Here is a 24735-nt window from a genome sequence, read left to right as displayed (position 1 = left end):
ACTGACTAAAAAGGTTTTAAAAGCAGTACATTTAATATGATTTTAATTTATCCAATTTAGGATCCGAATCTAAGATTCCCCCAAAGTACATACATAGGAGAGAAACAATTCCAAATCTAAGTGAGGAAACTGGCATTTTCCCCTTACAGGCATAATGGTGCTAAAAGCCATGCACAAAATATTAAGCCTGTTTCCTTCCCTAAAGATTTGATCAAAAATTCAAGATCTACAAATGCCTAACACCTACTTACACATATAAAACGCAGTGCTATGAGGCATTTGAGGGCAGCTAAATTCAGAATTAAATTCTTTTATTTATATGTTTAATTAAACTCCAAGACGTTACTCAGCATCTACTGTGTGTCACGACAAATTTGGGAAATTGTTTTAGATCTTTTAGGAAGATGAATTCATTTACAGGAAAAAAATACAGACTCTTTATGATGTTACCTCTTCAAGGGGAAAAGAAAACAACAATGTGTGCGAAAGAAAACATTTTTCCATTTGTGATTTCCACTACACTGGAACACAGGGATGTGGCTGAGCACTTGAATGTGGAGTCCCATCCCCGCCTCCTCCCATACCCCCTCTGCTGACAGGCTATAGTGATCCAAGTGCCTCTGACAGCCCTGGTGCTTGGGAAAGAAATCCTGCTGGGTCATGAAGTGTGAGGGCTGCCTTGAGCAATTTTTATGTGGGAAAAAAAAAAATACCCTGCTAATCACCAAACACATTTATCCAATAAAAAATCAGATGGGTCATCAGGCAGGAATCTCCACCCTCAACCAAATGAGGCCAGCTGGGCTCCTGACTGGCGAAGGGGATCTTGGCTAGAGAATGGGAAAAGCTGACAGGAAGCCACTCAGAAAACAAGAATATGGGTCGCATCAGTGACAATCTCTGAAAATGCCAAGGGGGCATACTTGGAAGAGATGCATTCATGGTGGCCCCAGGAAACTGTAGAGGGATGGTCTGGGGCCTGTCCAAGAAACAACCATGAACAAGCTGGCTGGAACCACCATAGACATTGTGAGGAGGAAAAGAAGATGGCAACCAGTTCCTTGTGAAAAAATGATTCTACTTTCAAATGATTCCCCAAGGTGAGGAATGCCACCAAGTTTTCAGGCAAAACAATCAGAAGAGACCTTTTCTCCTTGGAGGTGGGTGAGAATCACAATCCTCTAAGAGGAAAGATCCTCCTCCACAGAAAAGTGACTCAAACATAGAGGAAAACTTCCTCTTTCAAATCCCTGCATTCCAAAGAATGACAAACCAAGATCATTGTAGTAAAAGCATAGCTGCCTATTTGGGTGTAACTCTTTTGACATTAAATAGCACTTAGGAGATAAAATTACTTTAAAAACTATGCCATTTATTATCACCGATTAATGCGTATTCATTTTCTGATTCACTTGGTCTCAGTAAATAACAGCTATACACATAGCTCAACCCCATGGGATGTGGACGTTTCCAAACTGTTTAGCAACAGGCATGCCTAACCCCCACCAGCTGGTCTTGGTTTAATGTAAGGCAGCATCTGCCCCTATAGAAGTTCCTCCTTTTCAGTGATAACTCAATGATTGGACTGAAAGCTTCAGTCTCAGATTGTCTGATTCCAGGTGGGAAGCTCATGAGGGGAAGGTGAGAAGAGCCTGGGACGTCTCTTTGCATAAAAGAAAGACATGCCAAGGTTGAGGGGATACAGGGAGAGAAAGGAAAAATAGAGAGAGAGAGGGTGGGGGGGGGGGGGAGGACAAGAGGTCCTCCAAAATAAAATTAACTTATTCACAGTGCTAAACGTATGAAACAACAAAAGATGATCTCATTTAATCTTCCCAATACCTTTTTGAGCAGATATAATTCCTGTTTTATAGATAGGGAAATTGAGGTAGAGGAACTAAAGTAACTCACCTCCTTCCCCTCCAAATCAGTACTTCCTCTCATCTAAAGTTTTCTCTGCAGAACTTCCCATCACAACAGCTGATATATACACACTGATGTACCTCCTGTCTCCACTAGGGCATAAAACCACGGAGAAAAGACATTCTCAATTCTTTATCCCTGGACCTTCTACACTCGGGATTATGCCGAGTCCACAGAAAGTGTTCAAACAGTATTTGTTGAATGAATGTTGACTAAATTAAGTAAAACACAAGTGAAATTTTGGAGAGACCTCTCAAGTTTTCCCCATATTTCATCTGAGAGCAACTGAATCAGATTCAGAAGCCAACAGTACTTCAGAGAAACAACGCTGCCTGGAAGCAGGCCTTGTTTATCCTCTGAATTCCAGGGACTGTTCTCTCACTCCTTACTGGCCACTAAGAGGTAGAGGACGGTTGACTCTGGCATAATTTGAAGGCATTTGGCATGCACACATCTTTTAGGTCACCAGAAATAACTTGGAAATGCGTGTGTGTGTATGTGTGTGTACACATGTGTGATGTGTGTGTTAAGCAGAAAGGACAAGAAAAATTAGTTTTACTTATAAGGCTACTGCAGTGAGTTAGGTTTTTAGGGGTGGGGACCACTCAGGCAGGGAGAGCTCCAAGCTTGGGTTCCTCTCAAGGCTGGAATCATCCTCCATCCTCCTACCATGCTTTCCATTTTAACAAGCCCCTCCATCCCTACCCCAGAAGTCTGAAGAAACTTTTTTTTTTCACCTAGTTTTTAACTTGAGGGAATTACTGCAGTATTTCATGTCTCTACCGGGATGTCCCCTAACTTCTTTCCTAGCATTTGTTTACTTCCTCCTTAAAAATCACTATCTTCCAGAAAGGTGGTGGCAGAAGGCCAACATCGTTGGTCACTATGAGGAGAGAGTGACTTTTATTTTGTCAGTCTTTTTTTTTTTTGTATTTTTTTTTATTGGCGTTCGATTTGCCAACATATAGTATAACACCCAGTGCTCATCTTGTCAAGTGCCCCCCTCAGTGCCCATCACCCAGTCACCCCATCCCCCCCCGCCCACCTCCCCTTCCACTACCCCTTGTTCGTTTCCCAGAGTTAGGAGTCTCTTGTGTTTTGTCACCCTCTCTGATTTTTCCCACTCATTTTCTCTCCTTTCCCTTATAACCCCTTTGTAAGCGCCCTTTGAACCACCTCCGTGGTTAGAGACAGGTCAGTCCCACTTCTTTTGGCACTGGGAATGGGGGATGGGCATGCTCAGGGCTGAGCACTGGCACCAGCTCGATGCCAGAAGTGAAACCTCAGCTTTCCTGCTTTCTATGCCAGTGTCTGAGCTATCTTTCTGATTACCTCAGTCATTAACTATGGGTTTTGTTTTGCTTCATAACTTCTCAGAATCTCACTTATGTGTCATTTTCTTTCCAAGAAGATTCTGAAAATTGACAGGCTAGTCTCCATGCTGTCACTCCCCATAGTGAGACCCTTTTCTACCTTTCTACCTGACCCAGGCAACCCGGCACCCTCCCAAGGTGGTTTGAGGACTCTGAGGTCACAAAAACAGAGGCCTGTGTCATTTAACTATTGCTAAATCAACTAATCCATACTCAGTGGCTTCAAAAAACACGATGTATTATTTCTCATTCATCTGTGGGTTGAATGGCAGCTTTACTATCAATCCTTCCCAGACTCACTCACATGGCTGCATTCAACAGTCTGGTGGCCTGGGGTTGGGCATGGCTGGGACAGCTGGACTTCTCTCTCCAATGGTCTTGCATGCTAAAGGAGGCTAGACTGGACTTTTTACATGGTGGCTGGATTCCAGGAAGATACGACGGGAAACTGCAAGGCCTTGGTGGCCTGGGCTTGGATGTTACACATGGTATCATTTGTATCACATTCTATGGGCCAAATCAAGGCAGAGGATAAAGGCCAGCCTAGATCCAAGGACTTCACCTCTTCATGGGTGCTGCAAAGATTCTTTGGCCTATTTTACCTATCACAGGCCTATAGCTAGGAGATACGAAGTACAGCAGGCCAGTTGTGAGAAGATAGCTACCATGGAGAACATCATCTGTTACTAAGTAACACATGAATTTAGGGTGGCCAAATCTTCTAACTTTTCAAAAGAAGTTAGAAATTTAGATTTTTTTAAAAAAATGTATTAATAGACCCAATTTTTTATTGCACCTCTAGGTGTATAGAAAAAGTGCTCAAAGTAACAGAGTAAGTGCAAAAAATAACTCAGAGTTTCCATATAACCTCTCCCTACTGCCTAAATTCCCCTGTAATTAACATCTTTCATTAGTAAGGTACATTTATTAGTAATATTAGTTACATTAACTAATAACATTAGTTATATTAGGGCTCACTCTGTGTTCCATTGGTTTTCCAGGTTTTGACAAATGCTTATCAAAGATACAACTGGTATCTACTATTACAGTATCATACAGAATAGTATCATTGCCCTAAAAATCCCGTGTCCACCTATTCACCCCTCCTGCCCACTCATCTTTTTACTGACTCTATAGTTTTGTCCTTTCCAGATTGCCACACAGTTGGTATCATAACACACTGCAGCATTTTCAGTGCCTTCTTTCACTTATTAATCTGAATTCAAGCCTCATTCAGGTCTTTTCCTGACTTCATAGTTTTCTTCTTCTTATCATCAGATTATATTCCATTGTCTGGAGGTACCACAGTTTGTTGATCCATCTTGTTTGTGTCCAAGTTTGGGCAACAACAAATAAAACTGCTATAAATATTGGTGGGCCGGTTTTTGTGTGACCTTAAGTTTTCAACTCATTTGAGTGAACACCTAGGAGCATGTCTGCTGGACTGTGTTGTATGAGAAATCTATGTTTATTTTTATAAGAAACTGCCAAATTGTCTTTCAAAAGGGGTGTCTCGTTTTTCACTCCCACCAGAAATGCATAAGGGTTCCTGTTGCTCCACATCTTTACAGCACTTGGTGGTGTCACTGTTTTTGATTTCAGGCATTCTAATAGGTATATGGAGAGATCTCATTGTTTTAATTTGCAATTCCCTAATCACATAAGATGTTGAGCATCATTTCATAGGCTGATTTGCATCTTAATGTCTTCCTTGGTAAGGTGTCTGCCCAGATCTTTTGCCCAGTTTTTAATTGGATTGCTTACATATTACTGAATTTTAAGAGTTCTTTGGATATTTTGGACACTGATCTTTTATCAGCTTGTGTTTTGTAAATATTTTCTCCTATTCTGGGTTTGGCTTTTCTTTCTCTTAATACTGTCTTTCATAGAGTGTAATTTTTTAACCTAAATGAAGTTCAATTTACAAAGTTTTTCTTTCATGGGTTATGTACATAGTTATTGTCAAACCCAAGGTCACCTAAATTTTCTTTCTCTAGATGGTCTTCTAGAAATTTCAGGTTTGCATTTTACATTTCAGTCTATAATCCATTTCGAGTTAATATTTTGAAAGGTGTCAAATCTTTATCTAGATTTTTTTTTTTGCATATGGATGTCTAATTGTTCCAGCACAAAAGGTTGGTTTATGCTTTTAAAAAGGGTGGGGGGCACCTAGCTGGCTCAGTTGGTGAAGCATGCAGCTCTTGATCTTGAGGTTGTGAATTCAAGCCACACAATGGGTATGGAGACTGCTTAAATAAATTAAATAAATAAATATACAAAGGTTGGTTTATTATTATTATTTTTTGGTGGTAGTGGTAGGGGAGGATGGAAGTTCCTCCTCTACCAACATACATGTCCATAGGCTGTTTTTCTCCATCCTCATTCCCCTTACCTGCAATGAGCTTCATCCATCCATCCATATTAATCTGTATAATCCTACCTAACACCAACTTCACATTTTATCTATCCACTTGTTCTAATACTCTGACTGGTGCATGTACTCAACATGATCAGTTAACAGTTGGTGAACTCTAAAACCACTTATGAGCTATAAATCCCATTTAGCACTGCCATATACCACTGTCCTTCCTCCTTAGCCAGAGTGTAAACTCTTGGCAAGGCCAGGAATCTTCCTGTTCTCATTTACCCGATAGCTTAGCATAGGTCTGGGCACAAAACAGGTTAGCAATATTTGCTGACAATTTTAGACTACCTGGACTTTGGTCCTGACTTACCAAGCGTCCTTTGATCTTCAAGAGAGATGGCTACACTTTAGGAAGTCTAGCTAAGGATCTGCCAAAGACATAAACCCTGCAGCTTTGCCCTGCCATGGTCAGAAGGGTGCATCTCTAATTTTGATGCCTAATTTAGTGTTATGCCTACACAAATAATAAGACGGCCCTGATCTCCTTGGAGAATTAGGAAAGATTTACCAATGAGACAGCAAAATATGGTCTCTAAAGTAACCAAAGGATGCTGAGTCACAAAGCATGTTCCTTTCATTATGACTGTTACATGGTCATAATGACCGTTCCAGTCATTATGAAAACAATGAGAAACAAATGAATGAAAAAAAAAAAAAAAAGAAGAACGAAGAGTTTCTGGTGACTTGTTCCCCACCTTATGCCTAATTAATAAAGTAATGGTAATCCCCCACCCTCTTTGCTTTCTGTTTTCATCTGCATCATTAAGTGTTCCCATTCAAGGATCTCTGTATACTTCGAAATGAACACTCACAGAGGGAATGAAAGGGTCCAGAACTGAGGTTGAGACCCCCGTCGTCTCTGCTGGTTGTGACTGAGCCCAATCACCATGGCATACTATGCTGTCAGACTTCTCCGAGTTAGTTTTCTCCAGGACAGTACTGTAGCTTCTATTCACCAGGATTACCTAACTTCTGTTCATTGTACACTCAAGCAAACTGCAGGCAGAAAAAATGAGGGAAGCGCAAACTTGGATATTCACTGCCTTGGGTTTCAGAAACATCAGTGAACCTGCCACAGAGCTTACAGGGTCTTTGGTGTGGCCCTCACTTAGGACCGTGGCCACTTCTGGTGTCATTGCCAATATTAGCACTGCTTCCACCTCAGGAACATCTTTGAGCTCAAGACTCATAGATACCAGTCAGGTATTCACTCAGCCTGGAAGGACAGCAGACTTGTTGGAAACATCCACAATCTTGCCTCTTACTTTCCTTGAAAGTCAAATGAAGTACAATTATTCCTAGCATCACTCTCCCTTTCCTGGGAAAGCCCCCAAATTCTGTAGCAGGCAAGGAACAGTCCCTTGGATGGTGTGGGCAGAGTGACCTCCAGTGTTTTATGTAAAGCAAATCACATCTAGACAACTGAAAAATAAAAATCCCAAGTTCCCTCCTCTAGAACCTGTTTAAAAGACATTGCCCCCTTAAGCACTTAGCTGCTTATGCAGCGTCTTTAGACATACTGTATTCAGTGGTGACTCAGGGGGCTCCCACCTGCTAAAAACAAAGATTAAAGACCACTAAAGGTACTGCTGGCTAAGATCAGGGGACAGTAAGAAACCTGGGCTAGAAATTCAACCCTGCTCATGCTGAGCAACAAATAACATGAGTAACTGACAGGTACAGAAGTTTAAACAAAATGGGGGATTAAAAGATTAAAAAGAGAGAGAGAAAAAAAAGAAATCAGAATCTCCTTCAAGTCGAGGAAAGCAGGCATAAGAGTGCTTGACAAAGCCTCACTGCCCATAAGGTGAGCCCATAAGTTTTCCCAGCAGATGATTTCATCTTATGCTGTTTCATTTGCAGTAGAAGTACTCCTTAAGTCCATTTTAGAGTCTTTTCCCCCTGAGCCTTAATACCCCTTAGTCTCTGGTCCCATTTTGCAGATCTGTAAATATCTTACAGAGATAGAATGGGAGGGTGCAACCATGCAAGCAGGGCATGGAGACAGGCAGGGAAAGGTTCTGCTATGCTGGTGTCTCACCAGGCACAACTGCCCTGAAGGCCATCTGTGGCTGAACCCTGACCTATTTTCACGAGAAAAAGGCAAAGTCAACTCTGTTCCTTCTGAGTCTTATACAACCGTAGCCTGAGAGCCCAGCTGTTCTGGTCATGGCCTCACATACTTTCTGCAAAGGCTCTAGTTGACAAGATTTATGTGGTGGTCTGAAGAAGCATGCTAAGCAGTGTGGGAGGAAACCACAAGGGAGGACTTTCTGGCTCTAGCACAGTAGAACTAGTTTCTGTGGAAGACAGGACAAGCAGCCCCAAAACTGCCTGTTTCAGCTATGGGTGTTTACCACCCAAGGGTGAAGCAATAAAGGTTCTTCTCTTTTATAGTCCCTGGTATGTGATCACAGTCATGCTAAGGGTCTGAGGATCTGAGGACTCAAAGGGCTACTGGAGGGCTCTTCTTTCTAGAAGTGGACACTGAGGTAGCACTGGACATATTTCACATCATCAGGGAGAAAGGAAACCAAGACAACATAAATGAGTGGAAACAGACTTGGCTACTGATCTACTGAGTTACTACAGTGCCTGGATGTTTTATATAACTGAAAGAAATCACTTTTCATGCCCAGCAGCCAGCACAATCAATAGCCATCACCAAAGCCATCTCAGCAGGATGGTAAATCAAACATCATCAAGGCTAAGAAGCAGTATGTTAAGAATAATGATTCCCCTCTGAGATGATGATGCTTAAAAAAAATCTATAACAAACTAGCCAAGCTCCACATTTAGGAAGAAGGTTAAAATCATGTTCACGGGACAATGCTCAAAATCAGATGGGGCCAGAGCACCAATCCAGGGCAGGATGGCTGAGCAAGGGCCACCTGTGGCAGGCAGCCGGGCATCATACTTACAGTGATTTGGGCCGGGCAGGTTTGAGCACATCCAGGTCCGGGTCACTGGAGTTCATGTTGGGCTGTAAGCTGCTGCTGGAATTAAGGATGCTATTTGCATTTGATGAGACGACAGATTCCAAACTGGAATTGATGATGCTGTTTCTTTGTTCCTCTGGGGAAAAACAAGGCCACAAGTCCCATATTACTTTTATTTCATCGAGATAGTTTGTTTTGACATGTACAAAAACCTACCAGTAGTGAGACTGGATTGAGATCTCACAAAGCTATGAAGAAGACATAGGAAAAGATAAGATTTACAGGTGGGAAATGATGAGGAAAGGAAGGGGAATAGGTGACTTGCGAGTGTGGAGCAAACCTCGCTCTGCTCAGCCTGATAGGACAGACCAGACATTTTCCTGAGTGGCCTTACCACTGCACCATAAATTGTGTGTCAACTTTTGACTGGTAGCTGAGCAGAACACAGAGCAGCCTTCATTGCGCACTTCTGTTCAACCAGATCCTCTTGGTTTCTGTGACATTCATCTTTTATTCTAAGACTCCTGCCCCCAATATGGTCTTAATTGCCAGGGCCATGTCCTACCTCCAATTCTATAGCACCTCACTATAAAATATTTACTACTTGGCCATTAACATCCTTAGGACTCTGCAGTCTACATTCCTGACCACTGCCAAGACAAACCCTCCTGGGTTGCCTCAAGCTCCCTATATTTGATGTCTAGCTTCACATTAATTCTTTGATTAATAGATCTGTAAGGGTACAGACTAGTCTGCACATAAAAAACCAAGTCTATGGTCCATGCAGTCATATTAGTGGTTGGAGAGTATTACTAAGCCGGGAGGGAGGAAACCTGAGTTCTTTTAAAGGCTCCACCCCTGCCTGGCTCAGTGGCCTCAAGCAATTTTCACTCTGTTTCTTGTATAATCCATCTATAAAATGGGGAGAATGAGAACTGCCTTGCACAGCTCAAGGAGTTCATGAGTATCAAGTGGGATCATATGCAAGAATGCATTCTGTAAACTTCAGAACACTGTTCAAAGACAAGAACTTTGTTTCTTCCCATCTTTAAAAACTTGGAACCACGTGAAGAAAACATTTTTAGGATAATTTAGCTAAATGGCACAGGCACCACTGCTGTAGCGAAATATCAGAGACTTAGAATGTCCTTCCCGTCCCACATACCCTAATGAAATCAGCGAACGCTCTGGACAATCAGTTCATTTATCAGGAAACAGCCTATGTGGGTTAATCTCCATTGGACCTTTGAAACGAGCCAGAGGCATACCATGTCCCTAAGAAGACAGACTGGACTCACTGACAGAGTGGTTTAGAGGCTGACATTTGAACTCAGGTCTCTTCAGGCAATAAAGATGGTGACATGATAAAAAATACTTTTCCATTAGCACTAGTCATAGGCATAAAAATTTATCACACTCATGGGATGATATTAGAGTAATCTTTACATTTAATTACAAACACAAACACACAAACACTCCTAATATCTTGGTAAAATCCTAATGCCATGTTTAAAACCCTATAGAAGGGTCAAAAAATCCAAGAGGCTATTGGGAGATTTCTGAACTTTAAGCAGATTTTGAAAAAAGTAGATTATTCACTTGATTCCTGAGATTTAGAACTATTCACATTTCAAGAGCTTAAGTTCCAAACAGAAACAACAACAAAGAAAGAGAAACCAAAAAAATTACAATGCACCAATATGTAGGAGGACTAACAGGGCCTTTGAATGGGAACTTGCTATCAGGAAGAAAAACAACTCTAAAATTACATAATTAGGGGATCACTGAGAAAATGATATGCCACTTATCAGTATGAATTAGTAAAAGTGAAACTTTCCTTTGCACAAAATACTCATGTCAAGATTTCTGAAAAAGACTGAGAAGCCCAAGACCACCATATATAAAAGGGCACAAAACATGATACTTCTCTGGGGTTTAATGGAGACAACTTCTGGCTTCACAGGGAAGGAGAGACAAATAGTTTTTTTTTTTTTTTTTTTTAGTTTCATAATTCTAGTTTGGGGCCAACTTTGCATGATGTAATTCTCTGAATTCACAGGAAACTTAAGAGTATAACCAGAGCTCATATTTCTCCTGAGTCTATTTATGTGCCCTTAAGAGGGCTATGATTCTATAAATTAAAAACAATACCTTGCTAAAAATATATTAGTTTTTCTAAAATATTATTGGGACTTTTTTCCTGCCTTACTATCCTTTAGAAAAAGGGTTTCTGAGATGAAAGTTTCTTCAATTTTCATCTACTTGATGAATGCTTATTGAGTGCCTATTGAGTACCAAACACATTCCTAGACAGTGAACCTCCCTACACTAATTCATAGGTATTTTATTCAGATATAATATTTATTAGTAACTTGCACATACTTATTTGTTCATATGTCTACTTTCCTCGGTAGATTAGGAGCAACCTAAGATTGAACATTGGACAGATAAAACTTTGAAATCACAACTGAAAAAAATTAGATAAAGATGTTTTACTAATCTCATATAAGAATCTGATTCTATAATTGGGACTTAGATAAATTTTTTGAGAACACATCTTCTGTTATAGTAGTACAGACTGCATCCTCCATGAGCTAATAAGACTAAAGACTGCTGCATGTGGAAACTGACATTTGTCTGAAATGAACCCACATGAGAACGAGGACTGGCTGGACAATGAGAACCCAACTCTGTCTGGGCTAGAAAAGCCATAAAAATTAAATGGGTGGCTACCCCTAAATTGAAATCAAGGATTTTTAGTATTTCACTCAATGAAGGTCACTAGAATTCTTTTTGGGGAAATAAATCCTTTTTGAAATTCTATTTTGACTTATATTTTAGGTATTGAGGGCCTTAAACATATGGCAAAACCTTTAACAAAATGATAACAGAAGCAAAAGATCAAGGAAAGGAGTCCTTTTTTCAATATGAAAATACACAAAAAAACTTAATCATAAAACTTCACAGTACTGTAGTCAAAATAGCCAAATATGCATCTAAAGAATCAGAATCTTTACTGATATGCCTCAGTGGGCCATATGACAAGGAAATCCAAAAACCTGGCACTCTCGGACTGTAAGACCACTACCATTTTATTGGACGTGAGACTTCAGACAGTGATACCAAGAGCTTCTAGATGGATAGATTTCGGAGCTGAAATGCTGACAATCCCTATTGAGGGTGAGCAGGACAGTGAGAGTCATTCCAGAGAAGAGGTAGAGAGTAAAATTAACAGCAAGTCAAATGTTTTACTGGTATGGCAAACTCTACCAAAACAAATTCTAAAGCATTTGGCATGAGTCAAGAAAAAAAAGAGAACACAATTCAGTAATGTCACTCCAAGTAGGGGGATCTTTGTCAGGTGGGCAACTGAGTACTCTCCCAAACAGAAAAACATAATGAGAACAGGCAGCCTAAAAGACTAGTTTAAAAAAAAATTAATTAACCAAATTGTTCCAATACCAGACCTGGACTTCTTAGAGACACTGATGATTCAAACCAGCTCTGGCATCCTCATTAGAAGATATAAGAGAAACTGATGACAATTATATTGCTGAAAAAAAGGAAATTATAGGCTAGGCGACTGAAAAAGAAAAACAACAACAGTTATGAGTCAAAGCAAAAGGATCACGGAGAACCATTTAAATGACCAAAAGAAAAAGAATGCCTACGACGCGGGAGTATTCCTAAACTGGATGGTCAGTGGGGTTGCTTGCCTTCTTCAAACCTGTTTGTCAACAAGAATCTCTCTTCGTTTTAGTCACAGAAGACGACAGCTCAGAAGCAAAGAAAGGATAAAATAAATCCCTGCCTCCAAATGTAAACATGTCTGGGTGAGTGCCGAATGTTTTCATGAACATAGTTTCTATGAAGAGTGATAAAGCAGATGTGGTCCTAGTGCTGAGAAATGGAAGCTACTCCGGGCAGGGACACATACCCATACAGAACACCTCAGGCATCTGTTACGGTGACCTGTGAGGTGGGCAGCAGTCACATGTTCCTGGCACCTGGCCCATGCTTAATGCACACTAAAGCTTCACGGATGGTTACAAGATAAACAAGAAATGTAAGGTGACAATGAACAATCAAAATGTATTCTACTAGCACAGAAAGAGACAGTTCCAAGTGACTGAATTTTCCAGGTGCTTCAGACAGGGACCACTAATGTCCTTGAAACCAAAGTAATGGTTACAGTGGGCAGAGTCTGTGTTTTCTGTACAAATCAGGAGTGGAAAAATATGACTATGCAACCAAATCACTGCAACTAAAAAAAGAAAGCCACAGAATAATTTTGGTGATATTGTCCTTGTTCTGGGGGTTGCCATGGAAATCTGGGAGCTAAGCAACTTCACTTTCCATATTTGCCAAGTGACTCCTGCTCTCTCAAATTCAATCTCTCCCGTTCCCCACACCCCCTCCATACAAAAGGTAGGGAGGGTCTCTGGTTATCACAGAACCCAGAGATGGGACCAGGAATGCACATGTAGAACCAAACCAAATTCACGTGTCTCGGCAAGCCTCAACACTCGGGCCCGCTGAACACACAGAGTGGGAGGATAAATAGGAAACACAGACTTGCCACGTCACTTTGGGGGAGGTTTCCCACCACACATGGATGCCCATCAGAATACGAGCTAACATCATTTTTTCATGGTGTCTGAGACTAGCTGTCAAAAAGAGAGAAGAGAAATATTCTTTAATAGCAGCTCATGATACCTCACAGAACTCTAAGGAGGAAACACACTCTTTACATGATCAAACAAGGAGGAAAGGGAGTTACCAGACTGGTGGAAGTTCTGCAAAGACACTGGCTTTCGACAAAAAAATATTCAAACACAAGCAAAATACCCAGAGGCTTTCCCTTGCTGTGGTAGGAAGAGAGGTGTACTTTCTCCTGCTTATTAAAGTTTTGCAATGAAGTCTGTAATGTATCATCCTGACAAGATAGGATGATAATAGTATGGCAGCTTAATGAATTTTGCAATAAAAAATGATGAGTGCACAGCAATTTCTGAGTTTACCATCACAGGGAAACACCCAAGTACATGAGACGCTTGGAATCAGACTTTCTGAAGCAATTTTCTTCTTCTGTAGTTTTTTGTTGCTGGTAATAGCGGCATGCCAAGTCACACTAAAATCTGAGGTGGTATGATTTCATGTTGACCCAGTGTCAGTCCCTATGATAAAAATAATCTTAAAAAGCAGTTTGTGCAATGTGTTTGGGCACATAAAAACAGTTTGGGCAATGTTTCAAAACCAAGTCTTAAAAAAAAAGTTTGGGCAAGGATGGACTAAAGAGTGAATTGATAAGTAAAAAATGTGGTCAATCTGTTGTTTTGACCATAGGACATACTACTTGATATTACAACTTGTGGCAGGTTGTCTTCAACAAAAACTACCAATTTTGCTCCTATGTGGAGTGACTGACTTATTTCCTACTCATGGTGCTCATAATAACCCTTCTCTCTGCAAAGAGAAAAAATGTCAATAAAACTGGATTTCAAGGGAAAAGGGGGGGAAACACTGCAGCTGGCCCAGGATTGAAACAATTCACAGGAAAGAGGCATGGAGGTACAATGGAGAAGCCCACCCCTGAAACAACACCATTTCAAAAACCACAATGTAGAAATGATCCTCTGCATAATGGCTGAACAGGGAGTTGAATGATCAGAGGTATATAGACACTCTACTATTTATGACATAGCTTTTTTTCCCAGCTGAGAACTTTCTTTGGAGTAGGGATGTTCGTCCTTCAATCTCTGGTTCCCAGGTAAGTGAGACCGCTTATATTATTGCTCATTAGAAAAAAAAATTATATATTTACTTATTTAAAGCCTATCTCAAAATAGGCTTGAGACAGTAAGCAAAATATGTGGGTAGGTAGTTTGCTTTTAATAATGTAAAAATTAGTCAATACATAATAAACATGCAGTCTTCTCTAATTTAGAAAGTACAGGAAAGCATATATATATTCTATATGTATTTTGTTGTGTAAATGTCCAGTTGTTTTTCTATACATAGAAATATACATATATTTTCTTTTAACAAAATGGTATAACACCATAACTAATATTGAGTTACCTGCTTTGTTAGCTCAGTGATAAAGCCAGACACATAAGACCGTAACATGCTTTTTTTCATTTAATGATCTACCTTGAACTTTTTTCTTGCCATTAGGTTTCCAGGGCATGATTTCTTAAATGGCCACATCAACTTTGTGGTTTTCACCTATACATGGTAACTAAGCATAATTAAGCCAAGAGCCACATTACACCTTAGAGTCCACGCGACAGTAAGAATCCAGGTGGACAAAGGTGTCACCTGCTGAAACAACACAACAGGTGTGTCCACAGCACCCAGGAGCTGCAGAAGCAAAACCTAAGAACAGGCCATGCTGCAACTTTGAGTGCTTGGAGAAAGGCATTATATAATCCTTTGAATAATAGTATGAAGTCCCAGTTATTTTTCAACAAGGAGGATTCAAATGAGAAGTATATGAACTGAATTCTTAACCTCTTACTGGGTCTGTCTGGGAGAGAGTCCAGGATGAATTAAATGAACTAAACAAATTACTGCAAGCTTATAATTCCAGCAACTAGTTAGCATGATCCATGTAAAACAGAGCCCAAGAATCTCTTCCCATCCCACAGCTCCACCAATGCTGTATAACTCATCCCAGCTGCTGATGTAGCTGAATTCAAGCATCAAATCAGCTTTCTGGGGCTGTCTGGGGCTAGGGTGACACTGCATTCCCCCTATATATGGGCCTCTTCTTTAGAATCTGCAGGATCCAGAGGGGGACTATTTCCTTAGTGAAATGTAATATAAAACTAGAGTCTCAAAAACAAAAACAAAAACAAAAACAAAAAACAAAACAAAAAAAAACTAGAGTCTCATGATAATCATCACAATTGTAGCTAACATTAATTAGGTGCTTACTATGTTCTAGGGCGAGTAACAAATACTTGACATGCACCTGCCCTAGCTCACTTACTCATGCTAACTGCCCTCCAAGGAAGCTGTTACTAGTGATCAATTTTACAGATGAGCAAATGGAGGTTGAGAAAGGGAAAGTAATGCACTCCAGGTCTCAGGGCTGCTAGGTGAGAGATGGCACTGAAACAATGCAGTCTGAGTATAGAATCTCTGCTTTCAACCACCACACCAGGTTGCCACAAACCTCATCAGAGTTGTGAGAGATGTTCTGGTAGTGACAGAAATGAACAATCTTGACTGTTTGCCCCTCCTCCCCAAGCCTGTGTGTCTCTCACTTAACCTAGCATCAGCATCATCGGAGTGTTTTTAAAAATACAGATGCCAGGGTGCCTGGGTAGCTCAGTTGGTTAAGCATCTGACTCTTGATTTTGGCACAGGTCATGATCTCAGGGTTGTGAGATTGAGTTCCATATCCAGCTCCATGCTCAGTGCAGAGTTAGCTTGAGAGAGAGTCTCTCTCTTTCCCTCTGCCTTTCCCCCTGGCTCTGTCTCTCTTTCAAATAAATAAATAAATCTTTAAAAAAAAAAAAAGACAATGAGATGTCTTTGTAGGTGTTATACTGTATGTTGGCAAATTGAATTTAAATAAAATAAAAAAAAAATACAGATGCCTGAGCTCAAGTCAAGACCTCCTGATTCAGAATGTACCAGGGAGAAGGAGGAAACCAGGCATTTGTATTTTTTAACAAGCTCCTTACATGATTCAAATGCATACTAAGTCTAAGAACTACTGTTCCAAGAAACATGTTTCAACACCTTGGTATAAGTACTAAAACTGTGAGACAAAAATCAGTGATAAAGGTTACCTTGTAATCTCTAGAAGAACTTAATTTTTTTTTTTTTTTTTTTAAAGCAGGCTCCATGTAGAAATGTCCAGCATGGTGCATGGGGCTTGAACTCACAACTCTGAGATCAAGACCTGAGCTGAGATCAAGAGTTGGATGCTTAACCAACTGAGCCACCCAGAGGCCCCTCTTGGAAGAACTTTAAAAGGCACAAAACCTGGTTGCTGGTCCCCTCTAATCCTTTTGGCTCTACCTACTACAGTTGTAGTAGGAAAAAGTACAGCTTCTATGTCAGTCCCTTTCAATTAGATATACCACTCTCATTTCTGCTATATGTTGTATCTGTGTAGCAACTTGCAGATGAAACGGAATTTCCCTTGCTATCATTCATCTGGCAGCATAGTTGAAAAACCCTGTTCCATCTGTTTTGAGGTGATCATAAATGAGAGTGACTATCTTGGACCAGCAAATTAAAGGTACTACTGAATGCATAATGCTCTCTACATACCTGGTGCTAGATTTGGAGGGGCTGCTGCCTGCTGGTGTGCATATTGAGGAAGCCATTGAAGATGGTTCAAGTGCCCCCATGGCACCACTGGACACTAGGACAGATGGCTTTTATTGCTTCTGTAAGTCAGTCTAACAAGATTTTCACTTCCGTGGCTGAAGAACTGACAAAGGCACACTTTTGGACACAATGTGGCATGGGGGAGGGACATCACCTGGGTACAAATTCCTTCCCAGCCCTTCACCTGACTCTACTTGTCTGTGAAATAGAGATAGTGAGAACCCACCTCACTGAGTGATGGTGAGGTGTGAGAATGAAGATAATGTGTTTAGGCTGCTTGGCATGTTAGGTGAGGTACAATAATTTTAATTTTTATTGCTGTTCTTACTGAATGAGGTTCAGATCTAACTTGGTCTCGAGGTTCTTTCTCAATGCATTCATTTATCATTCCACATCAGCCCCCTGACCCCCGTCTCTTAACAGGCAGCTCCTAGCTCAATGAAAACTTAAGCTCCAGGTACATAAGCAAAACTGGAAACATTTTCCCTTAGAATTAAGGTTGGCTTTGCAAGCTAGGTCACAAAAGCACACAGAACCACATCTCCTTGAGAACAACCTCACAAGTTGAAACCAGAAGGCAGAGTAATCATTGGCTAATAGTACAGCTATGAGGTCAAAACAACTGGGTTCAAATCTACTTTGTTGCTGTGTGATCCTGAGTACATTATTTAATATGAATTTTTATTTTTTTTCCATGATTCCAAATGGGGACAGAACCAATGTCATGTAATTATGAAAATTAAGGGAGTAGTTGCTATGCACAGTGCTTAGCATTAGAAACCACTTGATAAATTATGGAGCCATATATGTTAAACATACATTAACAAAAAATTGATTTCTACGGGAGAATGTTTTCTAAGTACAATTTGGAAACAGATCTTTCCACAATATTCGGTTCTAGAGACAAGAGCTACCTTCTGTTACTCATACTAAGACTATTCCATGTTCCTTCTGAGGGGCATCACCAATACCCTTCTGTCTTTTGGATGAGACTATGACTCATTTCCTTTAGCATCTTACTCAAAATTCTACCTTTGAGAAAGCATTTATTTTTAATTAATTAATTAATTAATTAATTTTTAATGGTGTTCAATTTGCCAACATATAGAATAACACCCAATGCTCATCCCATCAAGTGCCTCCCTCAGTGCCCGTCACCCAGTTACCCCCACCCCCCGCCCACCTCCCTTTCTACCACCCCTTGTTCGTTTTCCATAGTTAGGAGTCTCTCATGTTCTGTCTCCCTCTCTGGTATTGCCCACTCATTTTTTCTCCTTTCCCCTTATTCCCTTTCACTATTTTTTATATTCCCCAAATGAATGAGACCATATAATGTTTGTCCTTGTATACAGCTGGTTAAGCATTTCTTAACCAGCTATATACAACTTGGATATTGAGTCCCCTCCTCACTAAAATATTCAGCATATTCCAAATTGCATTTGTTGCTGTGATGCTTTTTAAACTCTGTATTTCCCCCCATAAATTCCTTTCTTCTTTTCCACAAAGTTTTAATCTCAGAGACTGATTCCATCTCATTCCTAGCCCCACTTCTACCATACACTGATTTGTCTGTGCAGAATCACATGATGCCTTGAGACTGACCAAAGTCCCAACAAGGAAAAAGCAGGAGACAGCATCTAGCTCCTCCTTCTGGGATGAGACCACTGTCATCATAAAGATGTCTTTACCTTTAGGGAAAGGGAAAATGCCCCTTGGAAAAGATTCCACTACTACCCATAGATTAAAGCTGAGGAATCTTAAGGAGGTACCTGGGATGCAACTCATCTCTTTACACAGAAGGAAAAACCCTTTTGGAAAACAAGACACACATCCAGGAGCATCAGCTATTATGCCATATGCTTCCATGAGCCCAAAGTGCAGGCACGAAGATAGAAGACCAAGCCTATTAATCTCCAAGGTGACTCTCAGGAGCTTCCTCTCCAGAAAGAGGGAGGCGACTGACAACCTGAGGCCAAGAGTGGTGGCACAGATTCATGTCAACAACAAAAGAATGGGCTCTGCTTCTGCACAGAGCGGGGGCACAGCAGAGGGGGAGAATAATGTGTGCTGATCATCAACAACTGGATGCCCCCAATGGAAGCACCCAAGTGAGCTATGGCTGGGAGTTTTTAGGTCCATTAAGCATCTCAACAGGGACTGAAGAGAGGGCTAACCCATAGAACACTGAGAAAATCCTCAACTCAAGTGCATCAGTGAGGAGAAAAGCACAACAGAACTCAAAAGAGATAGGGCAGCTGGAAATAAGAGGAAATAAGGTCCTGAAAAATATCATCCACCAAGTGTGAAGGCAGAGGAGGGGTATGTGGAAATGTACTTGTGTGTCCACACAAAAGCAATCCCTCTAGCAACATATTTGCTCTGTGGCAAGAACCTGGAGAAAGTTAAGGTCACATCAAACCTTGACAGGTGTCACAGGAACCAAAATGCACAACGTGGAAATTATGGGTGAACACAGTATGCATCCACAGTGACATAAGAGCTAACTAACTGATAGTATCCGAACCCAACTCTGGTCCAAAGAAACTTGAGTTCATATATTCATATTAAGAGAAAGGAACTGAGTCACCTAAAAACTTAGAGCAAGATCTGTGGACCCTAAACCATGACATACATTTCACAAGTGGGGCCTAAGATGTCAGATGAACATTCTTTATCTTAATGGTTACATATTTATTTTAATGTGTATTAAAGAATAATATGGTGAGACCATCAAATTCATGTTATTAGAGATTTTACTGAGTGGGATGAGGCCATATAAAGAAGTGAGAGACTTTAATTTTTTCTCCATTTCAATAATCCAGCTTAGACTGAACATTTACTTCAAAAACTCAGAAGAATCATGTCAGATGAACATATCTGTACATAACAATGATAGCTGAACATGTAAAGAGAGAATGATCTGATATTATAGAGAAGAAATTCTCTTTCCATATAGCTAATGAGAACAGGATAACTAATATCGCAAAAACCACCGTCAAAGGAGATGACTGAGGCTACTGAGGTCAGAAGTGATACAAGTTTTCCATAAAATGGCTGGTACTAGACTTTGTGACAAACTGGGAAGGTTGACTTTTAGCCAGCATGTTCAAAGGACCAGAAACATCACAAGAAAAATTCTCAGAAAGATAATTTTTTTTCCCAGCTCAATATTCCCTTTGCTGGCGTTTTTACCCTATATTTAGGTTCCAAGGCTCACTTTTAGGATATATATCTAGAACCACTCTTCTAAATAGTCTTTGGAAACCTTACATATTCTCAGCAGCTCAAACTTACTCTGTCAAGCTTCTCCCAATGACTCAAATTCAAAATTCCACATTCTTCTCCTTTGTTTCCTACATCTAACACACTGCAAAATTAATTTTCATATTCCTTTTTTCCTCTCTGTTCCTCCTACAATCTGCTTTCTTTCAGATTCTGTCAAGAATTGGTAACATAATGTTGTAGGAAGACTGGAGGTTTGCAGACAGATAAACCTTGTTCTGAATCCACTGACTTCTGTTATAGGAGTCTGTAAAACAATTTCATCTTTCTAGACCTTAATTTTATCATCTCTAATAAGTACCAAGCATAGCACAGTATTAAAAATGATCGTTGTGGATAGATGTGCTATCATCTCATTGGTGTGTAGATTGATTGATTGATTTAAAAAATGTGTATTGAGTGTCTACTGTAAACTAGAAACTATGTTATGCACTGGAGCTTTTGCAAATCAATTTAAAGAAACGCATTAAACAACAGCGTGTGAGTTATGTGGTTGTGGGCCAAAGAATGAATGAAGATTTATGCAAATGATTCAAGTTTGGGAAGTAACTGAGCTAAGTATTGAAAATTCCTTTAAACTGAAAAACATCATCCTATGGAAATACACAATTTTTTTTTACCCACAAATTACTCGCAGTATTTATTTATACTTTCATTCTATGGAGTATACTTGGTGAAGTGCTTTGATAAAGTAGCCTCTGTCTTTTTTTTTTTTTTTTTAAAGATTTATTTATTTATTCAGTCAGAGAGAGCGAGAGAGAGGCAGAGACACAGGCAGAGGGAGAAGCAGGCTCCATGCACCGGGAGCCCGATGCGGAACTCGATCCCGGGTCTCCAGGATCACACCCCGGGCTGCAGGCGGCGCTAAACCGCTGCGCCACCAGGGCTGCCCAGTAGCCTCTGTCTTAATCCACAGTCAAGATAGGAGAAAAGTTAAGTGTGTGAAAACATGACAGTGCCCTATTACCTGCTCATCTAACTATGAGAGGTGGCTGGTTACAACTTGGGGTGGGGTACCAGCAGAACCGTACAGCTCCTGGCCAATCCACTCACCCTTCCTATGGTACTTTCCAACTCAGCTTAGGGATCATTCTAGTTCCTTGAGAAAAAAGGGATTTCCAAAACAAACTATAAAAAGACTGTGTATATGCCTACCTACATACTTTTCAATGAAAATGTTTCTTCTCTGAGAAAGGGAGGAAAGCTAAGCTCCCCTCAAATATCTGAAGTTCCAGTCCTGTTTCCAGGGAGGATTTCCTAACATTCAAGGGAAGACAGGCTGCTTCACTGTCTTTCTGTCTTCCATCCTTCTGTCCACTGTCTGCAGACAGAGACATCGGCAGCTCGTTCTGCAGCTTAGGTGTGTCTGTTCTCACACATGCATACCTTTCACCTCTACCTTGTGTGATCAAATTAATCTTGGCTCAAGAACTAACTGATTTTCTCCTAATCTCTCTCTCTTCTTTCTTACATGCACACAATATGTATATGCTTTGAAACCTATTCCAAAGCTGCTTCTGCTTCAACCTAAGTGTCACCAAACATTAGGTGGCCACAGCTCTCCTGGCAAGGTGAAAAACATATCACCCCATAGCCCAATGTTGTTCATGACAGATATGGGTGAGACCAGTCCTGTTCCAAGTGTTCCCTGCTACACTCAGAGGGGCCCAGGCCATGTGCAGACCAAATTAAGAATGACTCAAGCCACATATTTAAAAGTATAGGCTATCATTTGAAGAGAACTCAACCCCATAGGGGTCAAAGCCCTAAAACTGTGCATATCCTTTGACCTAGAAATTCTTCCAGAAATTTAGCTTAAGGAAATGATCAAGTCTGTGAATAGATTTAGCTACAATGATAGCAGTAGCTTTACTCATAAAAGCTAAATATCTGAAACAACCCAAATGGTGCTAAATTTACCAAGGTCTAGCCATTTTATGGGATAGTATGACATCTTGAAATGCAGTGCCATTTTGGGGGTGGCAATTATTTGTTTTCAGAATAATAATGAAGGCCATTACCTCGGATATAAAAATATCAGATAGAAATGCTTATCTGATAAAAAATGCTTTTTGTAAAAAAAAAAAAAAAAGTTTTGTAACAAATAAAAAGATGCCAATCCACATATGCATTTTCTCTTCTCCTCAAGGCCAAGTGATTCATCCTTCTGATCTGTGTCTTTACTGTACCTCATAAAGGTTAACAACACCACCCCCTTATATCTATTGGGCATTTACTCTGCATTAGGTACCCTGTGAAGTGCTCTAATCCATACCACAACACTACAAGGTAGAAACTATTACCCATGTCTTCCAGAAGAGGAGACTGAGGCCCTGAGATGCTAGGTAACGTGCCCATGTCATGTGCTGCCAGAGCATGGCATACACAGAACTAGCAGCCAGGCAATCTGGTGCCAGGGCATGCTCTCAACTGTCACATGTTCTGCAGCCTCTGTGAATGGACACATCTGTCTGGGGGAGGTTATCACGGTGACCTACTGTTACCTATTCACTTGTCTACTCCCCTCACTCAGTTGTGAGCACCTTCAAGATAAGGTCCAATTTTTACATTCCCAGTCTCTCGAGGCAATGTGCAAATGTCATTTGTATGAAAAACTAGCCTTAGTATTTGAACATCATTAAACAATAACTAGTAACAATAGCAGGCAGCAGCTCTCAGCTATCAGCCCTTGCCAAGTCTAAGACTTGTGCCAGATACTTAAATGTAAAATTTTATTTACTCCTTAACAAATACCTATGAGACAGGCACTATTATCCCCAGTTTACAGACAAGCAAACAGAGGCTGAGAGATGGTAAAAGGCTTTCCCATGTATTGCTGGCATGAGAACCCTGGTCTGACAGGCCTCCGAGCAGAGCTTGAGCCCTCAACTCCTACACTACACCACTCAGCTCTCTTATTATAGAAGCTGAAACAAGCCTGAATATTTTAGGGCCCATTCACCTGATAACTACAAAGAACTCCGTTCTGACATGAAAAAAAAGATTCAGTAAAACGCTGGTGATAACCTTGCTGTCTGGAACAAAGAGAGTGTCATTCTCTCCATTCATTCATTCATTCATTCATTCATTCCACACATTTATTAAGTGTCCACTCTATGCCAAGGTTCTGTGAGAAGTGGAGTTAGAAGGATGAGCAAAGAAAGGGCCTGGCCTCAGAGTCACATTCAAGTGGGATACGTGACTCTTACTAATAAGCATTTAATGACAAATAGAGAAAAAGAAACGGGTTCTGTGGGAACTGCTAACAAAAGAGGGGCCAAAGCAGCAATACTGGAGCCGAGCTCTGACTGTGCCACAGGAGGAAACAATGCTTAGCTGTTTGCCCAAAGGAGATACGGAAAAGAGAGTCCTAACAGCAAGTGGCCCTGGCCTTTCAATCTTCCTGTCTCACCAGGCTTACTCAGCAATCAAACTGGGGAGGTTACAGACACACACCATCCTCAAGAACACACAGGACAGCAGCAGATAGAGAGAGGCCACAAGTGTGCCACCCTGAGCAGGTGGGAGGTGGTGGGGGCCATCCCTTGAACACCTGCCTAGCCCTGGGCAGTAGGACTCACGTTTCTCTGCTGACTGCATGGCGTGGAAGAGTGTCAGAGGCCTCTCACTGCAGGAAGGTGGCTTGGAGTCACTGCTCTTCTTCCGGGACAGGTGCAACTGGGCATTGGTGAGAGGCATATCAGGCACAGTGTTAAATATCTGCAAGTGAAGTTTCAGAGAAGGGTTACATGTTGCTGTGAGTGGGGGAACAAGCGCAGGCCCCAACCAGCACAACTGAAACCTTTTGGCATCTAAGAATCAGCAAGAAGACCCGAAAAGACCACCAGCATTAGCTCAGGACTTCCTTTTAAAACATCTCTCAGAATGGACACTAAACATTTTTTTTTGGAAGTGTATCTTGGAGTTTGGTAACCCTTCACTCCCATTTCTAGCCCTTTCTGCTGTCACTTTCATTGATCGTCTCTCTCTTGTTCTCTCCAGTGGCAATGGGAATAGACCTCATGAAATATAAGCCATTGTCTATTAATAGGGCTTGGAGGTTTTTTTGACTACCTTTGTCTAGAACCAGTTAATCAAAACCCTTTACTTTCCCACTGGTTCTACTGACCAGTTCTTAATGACCACTTGGCAACTTTCTTCGAATTGGAAACTGCATTTAAATAACATTCCAAGAAGCAAGCCCAGAGCAGGACACCAATTCCCAGTCCTCAGTCATCCTTAGATGACTTAGCCTGCTTTCCAGTTCAGCAGCTCTGTGGTGTCTTTGATGCTGAGCGTTTTCTCATTTAAAAGGGGAAAAAAAGGTTGATGATAAAAGTAACCAATACTATGGACAATTTGGAAAATGTAGACAAGCATTAGGGAAAAAAAAGAGAAAAACTTTCTAATTCCAGTACTTAGAGACAACCACTAGAAGCATTTG

At 40.8% G+C, this 24735-nt stretch overlaps 1 protein-coding gene across 17 annotated transcripts in view; it reads right to left on the bottom strand.

The window, feature by feature from the left end:
• Positions 1–24735, bottom strand: part of ARHGAP26 (Rho GTPase activating protein 26) — a 418456-nt gene that overhangs the window by 64447 nt on the left and 329274 nt on the right. For 16 of the 17 annotated variants that reach the window (XR_012031158.1, XR_012031159.1, XM_072826299.1 and 13 more), the window contains 2 exons: positions 23873–24011; positions 8643–8796 (listed from right to left, as the gene is read on the bottom strand). Coding sequence is in view for 15 of the 17 variants with exons in the window: in XM_072826299.1 (XP_072682400.1) it covers positions 8643–8796; positions 23873–24011 (293 nt within the window). In the remaining 2 variants the exon portion in view is untranslated. Of the gene's footprint in view, positions 1–1911; positions 2016–8642; positions 8797–23872; positions 24012–24735 lie in introns of all 17 variants that reach the window. The other variant, XM_072826307.1, reaches the window with a different exon arrangement.

The sequence above is a fragment of the Canis lupus genome, chromosome 5 (genome assembly GCF_048164855.1).
Source record: "Canis lupus baileyi chromosome 5, mCanLup2.hap1, whole genome shotgun sequence".
NCBI classification, from domain to species: domain Eukaryota; kingdom Metazoa; phylum Chordata; class Mammalia; order Carnivora; family Canidae; genus Canis; species Canis lupus.
The sequence above is the reverse complement of the archived record's forward strand: the minus strand, read 5'-3'. Positions and strand labels throughout refer to the sequence as shown.